This window comes from Bos mutus, chromosome 29 (genome assembly GCF_027580195.1).
Source record: "Bos mutus isolate GX-2022 chromosome 29, NWIPB_WYAK_1.1, whole genome shotgun sequence".
Taxonomy (NCBI): domain Eukaryota; kingdom Metazoa; phylum Chordata; class Mammalia; order Artiodactyla; family Bovidae; genus Bos; species Bos mutus.
The window spans coordinates 36,460,855-36,475,101 of NC_091645.1; the positions used below are offsets into that span (position 1 = coordinate 36,460,855).

The window sequence follows — 14,247 nt, forward strand, 5'->3', positions numbered from 1 at the left end:
ACGCACTCAGCTTATCAGGGGTCAAATCATGATGAGATCCAAGTTTCACTTCAAGCCCTTCCCTTCACAACCGTTGCTAATGCTCAGGACTCAGTTGTACCTACATGCTGTTAAGGGTGTGGCCACTATCATAATACCCAGTACCTTGGCCCATAATGGTTTAAACCCAGATGAATAGAAATAAGCAAAACTCCTACATGGTCCTAACCACAATACCAACTGGGACATGACTCATGAGATGTAAAGGATGACTGTCCATGGTCCATCCTGGGAAGACAGGTAGCAAGAGATAGTCCAGTTTTCTGCTCCAAAACCAATTAATGTTGAAAAGTGAAGCGAAAGTGTTAGTTGCTCAGTCATATCTGACTCTTTGCAACCCCAAGGACTATAGCCCACCAGGCTCCTCTGTCCATGGAATTTTCCAGATAAGAATACTGGAGTGGGTAAGCCATTCCCTTCCTCAGGGGATCTTCCCAACCCAGGGACTGAACCGGGTCTCCTGCATTGCAGGCAGATTCTTTACTGTCTAAGCCACTAGGGAAAAGTCATACACAAATTAGCTTCATTAGATTAAACCCATAACTAGTTATAAACTAGCTACAGATTTTAAAGGGCTGAGAGTACAGCTGGGGATAATGAGAACCTGGATAAAAAGTAAAAAATCACCAGGATCCAAGGTGTTTCCTTCTCTTTGTCTCTCTATTTCTGTCCCTCTCCCACCACCTGCTTCTTCATCTATTTCTCCCCACCCCTCAGCCCTGCTATAATATCAGCTTCATTCTTTTCATTCTAACTGATTTTCTCTACTACCCTACACATGACACAATTGTGACACTCTCCAGCTCTGCATAACCCCCTCAATCTGAAATGGTTCTTGGGTCCAATTCCACATTCCCAAGATTGGAAAGTTCTAGGCCCAGCTGGGGTCCCTTGTCCACCCCTAGGCTGTCAGCTGTGGCCAGGGCAGGGGAGAGGATGGCGAGGTCACATCCAATCACTCAGATACTTAAGGCAGGCAGATTGAAACATTGACCTCAGGATTGTAAACAAAGCCACTGCCTCAGCTGAAAACAAGAGTCTACAGGGATAAGGGGCCCCAGGTAACCTAGTCTTGCAAATCCAAACCCCCCAAAAAACAAAAAACAAAAACCAACATGTCCCAAAGAACACAGACTACAAGGAAGGGAAGAAGATCATTCTGTATAATATCATGCTAGATGATTTCGATGTTTTTATTTTTGGTGATTTTTATTTTAATGAAGAAGCTAAAGATAAGGATGGGGTCAGATGCAGCACATATTAATTTTCTCAGAGGAGGGAAAATGCACCTTCTTACCTGTTTTGCAGCACTTGAGCATCATGATGGAGCAGGGAGTTGGAGCCAACACTGTGCCTGGTGTTACGGCACCAGGTAATGTGTACATGATCCAAGCCAGGAATCCTGTGGCTCCTGGGAGCAAGGGGCAGCCTGTGGGCATGGCCACTTACTTAACATCCAGAGTGACCGAGAGTGATGCAGGAAGAGCGAACTTACAGACGCCACGCGTGGTGATCCAGAATCCAGCGGAAGTGAACGCCACACAGGGTCCACCCACTGCGCTTCAGCATCCGACAGCAGTGGCCAGTTTGCAGACCCCACCTGGGGAGATCCAGTACTCACTGGGAACCACAGACCTCCAAACCCAGCCTGGAGGCCCTCAGAATCCCCCCACATGTGCCCCTGGGCCGATGTATACCTCCAACCAGTTCCAATGGAACATGCCATTTGGATCATCTTTTACGTTCGATCCCAAGAAATTCATAAAGGACGAGGTCAGGACACTAGGGGTGAGTGTGATCTCTCTTTCTCTCCAGTTTGGGTCCCTTCATGAGCCCGGCTGTAGTGAGTGCACTTGGATAAGGAAGGGAATGGGTTTAGAGGGCAGAGGACACGAAGGTAGGTGGCAGCTTCTGGAGGTTGGGTCAGGACGACCCCACAGAGGCCAGTCTCTCCCTTATTTTCATCCAGAAACCATCCTTGATGACCTCAGAGGGGCTGTTGTAACTACAGTACCTTCTGGTAATTGCCACAGGACATGCATAAATTGTCCTGGTGCTTGAAGAGTACAAACTGGCCAGCTCTCCTGAGAGGACCCAACCACCTGCTGGGGGCAGAATAGGACAGGCTCACACACACCCCAGCCTACCTCTGTCTGTCGATCCTTCAGGGACAGACAAACCAGTGTACTGTGCCAAGAGCAGGGGATTGTTTGCCTCCAAAACTTATCCAAATCAAATCTTGGATTAACTTCTATAAAACACTGCCAGTAAAAATAAGCAATCTACAATAGGAATAGAAACAGGTTTTATTTGAGCCAAACTGAAGTGTGTAGCCCAGAAGACAGCCTCTCAGATAACTCTGAGAAACTGCTCTGGAGAAGTAGGGTGATTAGCACAGTTTTATATCTCATTGGATCTAGTGTACAATTCTTTAAGGTTTCAAAAAACAAAAAAACAGATCAACATGTACACAGGGAGTCAGTGTGGCCTTCGCACCTGGGGGTAAGTGTTAGCTTCTCAGTCGTGTCTGACTCTTTACAACCTTATGGACTGTAGCCTGCCAGGCTCCTCTGTCCATGGAATCTCCAGGCAAGAATACTGGCATGGGTTGCCATTCCTTTCTCTAGCAGATCTTCTGGACCCAGGGATCTAACCCACATGTCCTGCATTGGCAGGCAGATTCTTTACCATCTGAGCCAATGCACCTGGGAAGGGAGGCTTATCACTGAAGGAGCCCCAGCGTTGGCATCCCAGGAAGGGAGGCATTTCATCTCTTTGTCTTTTTTTTTGGACTGTGCCAGGTCTCAGTTGCAGCTTGTTAGATCTTTTTTTTAGTTGTGGCATGTGGTATCTAGTTCCCTGACAAGGGATCAGATGGCTCCTTGCATTGGGAGCACAGAGTCTTAGCTACTAGACTACCACAGAAGTCCCCAGATTTCCCGGGTGAATTTTTTTAGGGGGATCAAGGTGCATAGCTTTCAGGGTCTTAGTCCTTGACCAGGGATTGAACTCACTCTCATCAATGAAAGCGTAAAGCCGTAAGCTCTGGACCAGCAGAGAAATTCCTAATATTTATTTAACGTAGACATTCTTTACTTCTGGTCAATATGCCCTTTTCTTTAATAATTAAAGCAAATGTACAGTGGAGGTTTGATAGGCCACAAACAGGCTGTTTTAGTTAGCATAATGTGTATAAACCAGAATGACTTCCCCAAACCTCAGTATGGGAAGTTTTCTTTGAACAACAGTATTAGGAATAGAAATACTGGTCACAGGCAGGAAATGAGATTATAAATGTGTGTGGAAAACCTTCAATAGGTGAAGATATTATATGATATTACATAGTAGTTATAAGTTCATGTTATGATTATTTTCCTTATTAATACTGGACAAATGCTTGTTAACTTTGGGTTCCAATTACTTTAAAGTCTTTCAAAAGAATTATTTTAAGTTAGAGCAAATGCCAGGGAACCTGATCAAACATAGAGAAAGGTCAAAAACATGGACTCCCTTTAGTGAACTACAGTTCATTTGGGAGAAGCTATGCCTTTATCTTAAGATAAAGTGGGCACACAGATGAGATCAAGCATGTTATTTGATGAAGCAGTGGACATGAAACCCAGATCTGTACACTAAGCTCTAGACTCATTGAGCATGAGAGCTGACACATCTGTTCAACACTGATCGCTTGACTCCTGAGCAACCTGAGGCCTGAAGAAGTCAAATGTCACCTTAAATCTTCAGGTATAGCAAGTGCTGCAGGATCCCCAAACAGGAGGTATTTTGTCCTGAATGTGGGGCTGTCAGTAAAAGGATGTATTTGGTCGTTGAAAGAAAGATGGGATTTCAGTTAGGATGAGGGTGAAGCCAATACCTTTCAGACAGAAGTGGAAGAAAAGCAGGTGGGAAGGAGGAACAGCACAGGCTTGCAGGCACTGAGGATCCCACAGCAGGGAATACACAGGGGTGGGGCCTAGGAAAGGTGTGGGGCCTAGGAAAGGTGTGGGTGGAGGGCTTGCAAACACTTCCCAAGTGGCAGGACCTATCTATAAGCTTTATGGGCACTTAAAAAAAAAAAAAAGAAAAAAATGTGGCCATGCCTTGTGACACATGGGATCTTAGTTCCCTAACCAGGGATTGAACCCATGCCCCCTGCATTGGAAGGCAGAGTCTTAACCACTGTATTGCCAGGGAAGTCTCCATAGGGCCCTCTTTCTAATCTCTGCAACCAGTGGTTCCTAACCTTTTTTGGCACCAGGGACCGGTTTCCTGAAAGACAGTTTTTCCACAGGCGGGGTAGGGGGAATGTAGAAAGCAATGGCAGCCCACTCCAGTACTCTTGCCTGGAAAATCCCATGGACAGAGGAACCTGGTGGGCTGCCGTCTATGGGGTCCCACAGAGTCGGACACGACTGAAGCGACTTAGCAGCAGCAGCAGCAGCAGCAGCAGCAGGGTGGGGGGAATGGTTTCAGGATGAGCATTATATTTCAAGAGCATTATGTTTATTGTACTCTTGATTTCTGTTATTGTTACATCAGCTCCACCTCAGATCATTAGGCATTAGATTCTGGATGTTGAGGACCCCCGTCTACAGCAACCCCGCAAGCCAGATACGGTCATCCCAGTCTTAGGGAGAGACATAGGGAGGGTGCTTGCCTGAGACCACGCCAGAGCCAGGATTCAAGCCTGTCTGGTATGCTGCCAAAGCCCCCGCCCAGGCATCTTCTCTGCAAGCCTGCAGGTGCAGAGTCGAGAGGGAAAGCCATCCTGATCTGTTCTATCCCCCACCCCTCCATCTTCCGTTTATGTCCATGGCTCTCAATTCTGAGTGTACGTTGGCATCATCTGTGGAGCTTCAAAACAATACCTTGACATGGACTCCACCCCAAGAGATTTATGCCCTAAGAGCAGTCATGCTCAGGGATTCTGGGATACAGTCTGGGCTACCGAGGGAGCTACAGTCCCACAGGCCCCCAGCTCTGCTCTTTCTCACGATGCCTTGTCCTCCCTGCAGGCCATCCAGATTCTCATCGGCCTGACTCACATCTTCACTGCCATCAATCCTTCACTGTATCATCAATATTCTTATCCCGCAATATCAGGGTACCTGGTCTGGGGAGGAATATTCGTGAGTACAAGGCCCTGTGGCTTCCTTCTGGGTTCTGAGTTACCAGACCGGGATGGGGGAGTGAAAGAAGAAAGAGCCTGGAATGCACTCCCAATAATAGGGCTCTGGGAGCCCAGAGTCAGCCACCTAAGACTGTAGGTGCAGGACAGGATTAAGGACCCGGCCCGGACCCCGTGCTCCAGCAACTCGCCCCCTGCCTCTAAGGAACTTTCAGCTATTCACAAGCCAATCACGTGCTTTAATTATTCCACCCTCTCGGGGTTCTCATTTGGTGTAAATGTAAATATGTAAATCATGTATAACCCCACCCTTATTCTCCCATGCCCTGTTGCTGGGAAAGATTGAAGGCAAATGGAGAAGGGGCAGCAGAGGATGAGATGGTTAGACAGCATCATTGACTCAATGGATATGGAACTTGAGCAAACTCCAGGAGAGAGTGAAGGACAGGGGAGCCACGCTGCAGTCTATGAGGTCGCAAAGAATCAGACACTACTTAGCAACCAAACAACTACAGAATCACATGACCCTCTTGTAGATAGAAAGAGCAGGGTTTGTTTGTTCACGTCCATTTGCTAGATGAGAAGACTGGGGCTCAGAGAGATTAGGCAAGGTGACTACAGGCTCACAGCCAGGAAGGGTTGGAAGAAAGTCCTGATCGAGCCCAGGCCCCCTCAATTCAGGGCTCTCATAACTGGACCAAATTCTTCCTGCCTCTGGGTTCACACATCCGTCACCTGCCTCACAGCATCTAGGGCCAGTTAGGACCCCCAGGCTGGAGCAGCAACTTGCCTAGGGTCACAGCAAGGTGAGTTAGGAGCAAGAGTGGAGCAGAAGCCTAGGTCTCCCGTCTCCCAGCCCCAAGGCTCTGCTCACCCTACTACCCTGTCCCTGCTTTTCCAAGATCACAGTCGAGAATAGAGTGGCGGGAGGCCAGATGATCCATGAGTTTGGGCGATGCCTGTGCCCAGGCAGTGGGCCCAATGGGGACCAGGCACAGAAATAAGATGTCTAGTATCCTGAAACAAAATTTAGGCTTTTAGGGGAAAAGATTTTAACCTAGACACAGAGGAGTTCGGGAATTGTGGCATCTAACCACTGGGATGGTGAAAATGTTGAGAGGAGGTAAACAGACATGCCCATCTTAAGAAACAAGGCATGTAGGCCTTGAAGACTCAGAGCTACACCTCTGAATGGACTGTGGTCTTTTCAACACACTGTACAACTGCTCTTACTCCTTTTTGTCTGCGTAGTTTATCATCTCTGGATCGCTCTCAGTGGAGGCTGAAAAGGACCACAGTTCTTGCATGGTGAGTTGTAATTCCATCTTTCATCATCCTTCAATGTTAGAATGTTAGAATGTGACTCTCCAGGGGCCTCCAAGTAGCCTCCCAGAGTGGCCTGGTCCTGGCCCCAGGGTTCAGCGCTCTTACATACCTTACTTCATTCAGTCCCCACATGCCTACAAAGTTCTGTGATCCTCATTCTGTAGAAGAGGAAACCGAGTCACAGAAAGGTCGGGTGACTGGACTTAAGATCACACAGCAGGAATGTGGCCAAGCTGGGGTTTAAACCCAGAGCCCTCTGATCCCACCACTGTGCCTTCACCTATTGCATTTAATTACTCAAACACTTGGCATTTTGGCAAATGGCCAAGTAGTCACAGCACCATGACCTTGGGGTGCTCTGAATTAAACAGAAGGTCAGGTAGAGACCAAGTGGAAATGTGTGCACATTTCAGCCACCTCTGTAAGGCACCTCCTGCCCTCCCCTTTGGCTAGACCTATAAAAATGAGGGGAGTGTGTGCCTTGAACAGTTCAGAGTTCAAACCATAGGACACAGGACCCAGAATTCCCTTGCACCGTCAGAATGTCATCCTTTGTCTCGACAGCCAGAGATACACCTATGAATGTTTTGTTTTTGTTGAGGCCTTTAAGAAGCTTAGGGATAAATGTAGAGCTTCTAAGGGCCCTCCTCTCATCCCTGGCTCCAGGTCCTTCCTGCCCCTCTCCATGTTCTCCAAAGGGCTTCTTGTCTCTTCTGCCTTTTCAATGGGAAAGCCGTGGGTTAGCTAGGGGGCTGGGTTGTCCCGTGGAGGGTTTCCAGTGACCAGTCCTTTCTCTGCAAGGCAAATGTCTGCTGCCCCTCAGTCTGCCTTACTCCATCCCCTTCAACAGGATAAGAGCCCCTTTCCCAGGCCCCCCAACTTCAGCCGAGCTCACAGTGCTCCTTAATCGACGAACAAAAGCGGATCGAACTCTTGTCCTACATCTTCTGGGAAATCCAATGACCTCTCCAAGATGCCTACCAATTCCTGGGGGGCTCCCAGTCCCCCCTGGTTCTGATGATTGACTTCCAGATGAAGTGTCTACTTCCATCTCTACTCTGCTTGCCAGCCTTCCCAGCCTCCGCCCACAGGTGGACACAGTCCTTCCCTCCCCATCTCCATCCCCATGAGCCACCTTCCAGGGGAGGCAGTTGAGCAGGGGACATTGTGAGTGATTGGAGGATTTCAGCATCCCGACACTGGGCAGAAGATCCCTTAAAATGGAGTACTAGACTTTCTGGTTCTGAAAACCCTCCCTAGCCAATCCTGCCAGCCCAGACTCCAGCTCCCTCCAGCAGGACTGAAACGTTCCTCTCCCTTCTCTCAAGGCAATCCTCTAATCCCAATTCATGCCCCCTGCCACCATCACCCCCATCCCTGCTCATTTCTTCCACAGAGCAGCTCCGCATCCTTGCCACCTCTCCTCCCAATCTGGCTTTTGAATCTCATTTCCTGCACTGGCAGCTACTTTTGGAGGTATTTCCCCAAACAAATACAGCTACAGCCCCTGGCCCAGGTGGACTCTGCCTATTGAATAAAGAATAATCTCACCTCAGTGAGTTTAGGATAAGCTGGTTTCTCCACAACCCACCTCTTTCCTGCCCAGGCTCCCCTTTCCTCCTGCTCCCTGAGGAGTCCCCACAAGGCCGGCTTCAGACTCGACTCACCGGTGCCTCTCCCCCTGCCTCTTCCAGGTGCATGGCAGCATCGGCATGAACGTGGTCAGCGCTATCGTTTCCCTGGCTGGGGTCTTGCTTCTTGTTGTGGATCTGATCTTTAACCTGGCGGTGAGGATCCAGGCTACGAGCATCCCAGGCTTCCGAAAGATCGGGGAGGCTTGTTTATGAGGCTGTTCCAAAGCAGGAAGGAATCACAGCCAAATTCCACCCTCGTATGACAGCCCTAGTCCTAAAATGTGTTATTTGTTGTTGTTCAGTCGCTCAGACATGTCCTACTCTTTGCAGCCCCATGGACTGCAGCACGCCAGGCTTTCCCATCCTTCACTATCTCTTGGAGCTTGTTCAAACTCACGTCCATTGAGTTGGTGATGCCATCCAACCAGCTCACCCTCTGTCATCCCCTTCTCCTCCTGCCCTCAATCCTTCGCAGGATCATGGTCTTTTCCAGTGAGTCAGCTCTTTGCATCAGGTGGCTAAAGTATTGGAGCTTCAGCTTCAGCATCAGTCCTTCCAATGAATATTCAGGGTTGACTTCCTTTAGGATTAACGGGTTTGATCTCCTTGCTACCCAAGGGACCCTCAAGAGTCTTCTCCAGCACCACAGTTCGAAAGCATCCTAAAATGCGTAACCCTCACCAAAACCCCTGACTTCTGAGGCAGGTGAGATAGATCCCATTTTATCTGAGATTCAGATAGCTGGAGCCAGGTGGCCCCTCCTTATACCTGTTCTGTTCCTGCTTGGAGGCAGCAAACGCCAAGGCAGGCAGGTGGGGCAGTAGCCACAGTCAGACCTCAAGGCCACCTGCCCCCAGGAAGCTGTTGAGGGAGGGACAGCTGGTGGCAAGAACAGAAGGTGCTGTCCCCAGGTTCTCCTCTTATCTGGGGCCCCCAGAAGCAGATGCTGGATCCGGGATTCAGGAGCAAGTCATTTATTTCAGAAGTTCCCTTAGGAAATACTGGTAGGGGAGAGAATAAGATGAACAAGGAAAGGAAGGCACAGATAAAGGGTGTCACCAAGCAAGTCACTGCCGGAGCTTAATCCTGCTGGGACTCTAGCAGACAGAGAGGACACTGCCTCAGAGTTACATCCTGTCCTGGGTAGGGGCCTGCGGTACTCGCCCACCAATTCCCACCATCACTGATTGAAAACTACTCCTGGGGGCATCAAATGCCACACATGTGCCAGGGTGCTTGTGAAGTGGGTCTCACTTTGGGTTCCTCCCATAGCTGACTTTTTTTTGTGGCTGCACTGGGTCTCATTGCTCTGTGCAGGTTTTCTCTAATTGCAGTCAGCAGGGGCTACTCTCTAGTTGCAGAGCGTGGACTGCTCATCGCAGTGACTTCTCTTGCTGCAGAACACAGGTTCTAGGGCTCAAGGGCTTTGATAGTTGTGGCACGTGGGCTCTAGAGGGCAAGCTCGGTAGTTGTGGCACACGGGCTTAGTTACCCCGAAGCCTGTGGAATCTTCCCAGACCTGGGATCAAACCCATGTCCCCTGCATTGGCAGGCAGATTCTTTACCACTGGACTACCAGGGAAGTCCCAGAACTGACTTTGAGACAAGCAGCTTATTTGGGGGAGGAAGCAAATGCCAGCAGGGTGATGAGAAATGGGGTGGGGAAGAGAAGGGACCAGTAAAGATATGATGTAATCAAGCCACTTACCCTGAGTGTTGGTTCCTAAACCAGTCCCCAACCCTGGAGGGCAGGGGGAGACTGACCAAAGAGGCAGCCATGCCAGACTGGCAGGTGGCACGTCTAATAAGACAAGGAACTGACGTATGAGGCTTGTCTTGGGCCGCTGCAAGATGAGTTGACCTCTGCACTGCCCATCAGAATCCTACAAATGCAATTGCATCCAGTCCAGATGGTGTTAACACCACCTACTCTCAAGGCTGCATCCTCAAAAATGACTCCCACTGCAGAAGTGCATTCCAAGGGGAGGGGTGAAGACCTCTGATTGCCTGGGTCCAGCTGTTAGAGGACTTCCCCCAGGTGACTTCATCCAACACTGAAAACTCACCTGGGAAAGCAGTGCAGACACATGCTTCAGTCACACCCTCCTAGCCCAGGGGTGAGAATCGAGGGTATTTATCCACTAGCCCCTGTCAGTCATTGATAGACTGCTGATCTGAAATCCTCCCGGAATTTTAGACTTGTTGTATGAAAAGCAAAGTGGACCCCAAGGACCAGAGAAAGCCCCAAGGCAAAGAAACGCAGGTGCCAGTAGTTGGAAGTCTGGCTGTCGTGCCCTCAAACGTACCATGGGGGCGTGTGAGAGGGGCACCCATAGCAACTGCTCATGGAGCACGTGCCAGAGGGTCTGGGGCTCTCCAGCTGAGGCATGTGGTGCTTGCCTAAGATGAGCCCTACAGGCATGGATGGTCACAGGACAGTCACCTCTGTGACAAAACCCTTCCCATTCCTCTCTGCCCCTAGACTGACGTGAAGACAATTTCCGGTGGTCTCCTCCCCTTCGTCCTGCTGGAGTTCTGCCTCACTTGTGTGGTCTCGCATTTTGGGTGCCAGGCTACATGTTGGAACCAGTTTGTGGTGAGTGTTGGGCCCTGCTCCAGGAATTAGAGAGTGTTCTGGAGGTAGCAGAGGTGACTGGACATTGGGAGAAGTGGGGCCTGAGAGGACATCTTAGTTGGTTCAGAATGTTATAACAAATATACCACAGGCTGCATGGCTTATAATTATTTCTCACAGTCTAGGAGTCTCAGATCGGGGTGCCTGGATGGTCAGGTTGTGGTGAGAACTCTCTTCCTAGCTTTCGGATGGCTGTCTTCTTATTATAGCTTCCCTATTTTACAGAAAGATAGGGAGAGCTCTCTGGCATCTCTCTCTCTAAGGGCACTAAACCCGTTCATGACCGCTCCCCTCTCATGACCTGCGAGCGTGCTAAGTCGCTTCAGTTGTGTCTGACTCTTTGCAACCCCATGGATAGTAGCTTACCAAGCTCCTCTGTCCATGGGATTCTCCAGGCAAGAAAACTGGAGTGGGTTGCCATGCCCTCCTCCAGGGGATCTTCCAGACCCAGGGATTGAATCCACGTCTCCTGTGTCTCCTGCATTGGCTGGGTGGGTTCTTTACCACCAGTGCCACCTGGGAAGCCCCCTCATGACCTAATTACCTCCCAAAGGCCCCACCTTTGGATACCATCAGATTGAGGGTTAAGATTCCAACGTACAAATAAGTCCATCTCTGCTCCAAGTGTTATCACTTCCTCCAGGAGGTTAGCCTGAGCTTCTTAGGGTAGCTGGATTCCGAGAGCAGTGAGACACAGCCAGCCCCATAGGCACAGACTTTTAAGTCCCTGCCCATATCACATTCTTTAATGTCTCTTTGGCCAAAGTAAGTCACCTGGCCAACCCCAGATTCAGGGATTCAATGTGCCCTCCTGTTTGATAAGAGGAAGACAGGGCAGTCAAGGCTCCATAACAATCCTGACATCCTAGGGCCAGCTGGCTATTAGCCCATCCCAGGGCCGGGGAGTGTGCCTTGATGAGAGGCCAAGGCCAATTCTACTCCCCGGAAGAGTCTGCCCAGATCACGGTTCTCTAGTGCTTCCATCTAGGCTCTCTGCAACCTTGACTCCATCCTCTGAACTCTTGGCTCCACGCTTGAAAACATTTTTTCTTTTCCATAAGAAGTGACCCATTTTCCATATGAAATGGTCCACCTTTTTCATCTTGAGGAAGAAGAATAGCTCTCTCAGATTGCCTCCTGTATGAAGAAAGCAGGACCCAAAGGCCCTTTTGCAGTTTGAGCAGCTCCAAGTTAATCCAAGACGATGGTCTGTTTGCTGACACAGTTTCCTTTAAAACAGTGAGAATGTTTGATCAGATTATGGTTCTTACTGTTTGACAAAAATCACACCTGAGATTATGTTCCAGACATTCCTCTCTCTTTTAGAGTATCTATTTTGGGATTAAGTTTCTGTGGGACCATGCCCTTAAAATTCTTAGAAGCTTCTTTGTCTAGCTGAAAGGGTCTGCTAGTCACTGCCTTAAACCTTTTATAGATCTTAACAAAGAGTTGTATAGAAACATCTTGGTTTGATCTTTGTTCTCAGGCCTACTTTTACTTCAAATGTCATTTATCTGTGAGGAACCTGGAAATAAGAGACAATTTTATTTTCTAATTTTTCAGGTCCCAGGCCCTCTTTTTTTCCCCTCTAAATATTACTTGTGAAATGAATCATTCTTTATATGATCTCTTCCTTATGGTACTTTACCATATGCAGCTAGGAGCAAGCAACTGACATTCCCATATAATGCCTGGTGATCTTCTTTATCAGGGCTTCCCTAGTGGCTCAGATGGTAAAGAATCTGCCTGCAGTGCAGGAAACCCTGGTCTCCGTAGCAAGAGGCAAAAGTTTTTAGGTGCATTTTCTGTCTTCCAAAATGCGACAGTCCTTCACCACTACATACCGTGGGTAATTATACATCTAGCTGTATGCCAGTTTCCTGGCTACTTCTCCAGCCTCACTGGCCATCCAGTCCCAAATCCAAGGCACATGTTAGATTTTGTTATCCTGCTTCTAGCTACCGATTTCTCTGTACATTAGCTTTTGCTACATATCAAACAATCCCCAGACTTAGCCCCTTAAACATAGCTGCTTCTGTAGTTGATGATTCTCTGGGTCTGCTGGGTAGTTCTTCTGGTTTGGGCCAGCTCAGCTGACCTCTGCTGGACTCGCCGTGAGTCTACAGTCGGTTGGTGAGTTGCCTGCTAACTGTATTGTCTCAAATACTCTCAATTGAATGTCTGCCAGTTGACACGCCAACTGGCCTACTTTTCTCTCATCACCCAGTGGGCCAGCCCAGTCTTCTTTACATGGCAGCCTCAGCGTTTAGAAGGGCAGCGAGAGAGCAAGCCTGGATTTGCAAACATTTCTCTCACATTTTCTCTGTTGGTCCATTGACCCAGGGAAGTTCCATGACTAAGACCAGCATCAGTGAGGGGAGGTCTACCCAAGGGCATGGCAACAGGAAGGGGAAGAATTTGTGGCCATTTTTGCAACTGACCACAGGGGAAGTTGATGGCCTCATATCCTTTTGTCTTTCAGAACAGGACAGAGGTTCCAACCGTAGTCATTGCCAACCCAGCCAACACTCCCACCGGCCCCTTCAACGCTACTTACAGTACCACTGGCCATGTCAACGTTATCACCAGCTCTGCCAACCCCACCTCCCCCACCAACGCTGCAGTGATGGTGCCCCCTGTACCCTCCTAGGAAGATGTAGCTGATTTTGCCCAGAAACAGACAGTCTGTTTCAATGACGAGGAGGAGCCATTTCAGTTGACGCTTTCCTTCTCCCGGAAACTTACAGAAGCACATGCCCAGCAGTGTTGCTGGTCCAGAATGAACAGTCACCTTCTCCCTTCTTTACCCCTCACTTTCATTTATTGATGTCTTTTTTTTTAATTCATAAATCATTTCCTGGGACACGGCATCCTTTAACCTTGGTGAAGTGCAGGGTGCACTTTTACTGTCGCTCCTGGTGGAGGTGCACTGTTCAGTGTTAGCCACTCAGTCGTGTCCGACTCTGTGACCCCATGGACTGTAGCCCACCAGGCTCCTCTGTCCATGGGATTCTCCAGGCAGGAATATTGCAGTGGGTTGCTATTTCTTCTCCAGGGGATCTTCCCGACCCAGGGATTGATTCCGGGTCTGCTGTTCTAAATTGGTGCCTCAGTCATGGAACTCTTGGAGGTCCAACTTTGGTCCCTTCCCCAAAGCTCTGACTCTGACACAGTTGCCCCAAGGAGCAAGGGGAGCAGTGGAGAGTGTGGACGCTGCAGCTGAAGTGTAGATGCCTCAGCACTCATGGGTGAATGAGTAGAAGAGTGTATGGACCCACGTGCTACTGTCTGGGGCTCTGGAAACGTGACTCACCCGTACCCGAGAAAGAGAGCTAGTCAGGTGGCTCAGTGGTATATACACACTAACTTAAAACACCTTATCTTAATGAAGAGGTACCTTCCCCATTTGCACAAAGTGCCCTATGGACTAGTAGTGTCCTGGCATGTGCTTTCAGCCCATGGAGAGTCAGCTGCTGGGGAGTCCC

General features: G+C 49.1%; 1 protein-coding gene across 1 annotated transcript; it reads left to right on the plus strand.

Annotated features, from left to right (window-relative positions):
• The first annotated feature begins 1,359 nt into the window (after positions 1-1,359).
• On the plus strand, positions 1,360-13,412 carry MS4A18 (membrane spanning 4-domains A18). The gene is made up of 6 exons (XM_005902959.3): positions 1,360-1,827; positions 5,055-5,168; positions 6,419-6,475; positions 8,188-8,280; positions 10,610-10,723; positions 13,245-13,412. Exons 1-6 carry the CDS (start codon positions 1,360-1,362, stop codon positions 13,410-13,412), a joined length of 1,014 nt encoding a protein of 337 aa, XP_005903021.1.
• Positions 13,413-14,247: the final 835 nt, after the last annotated feature.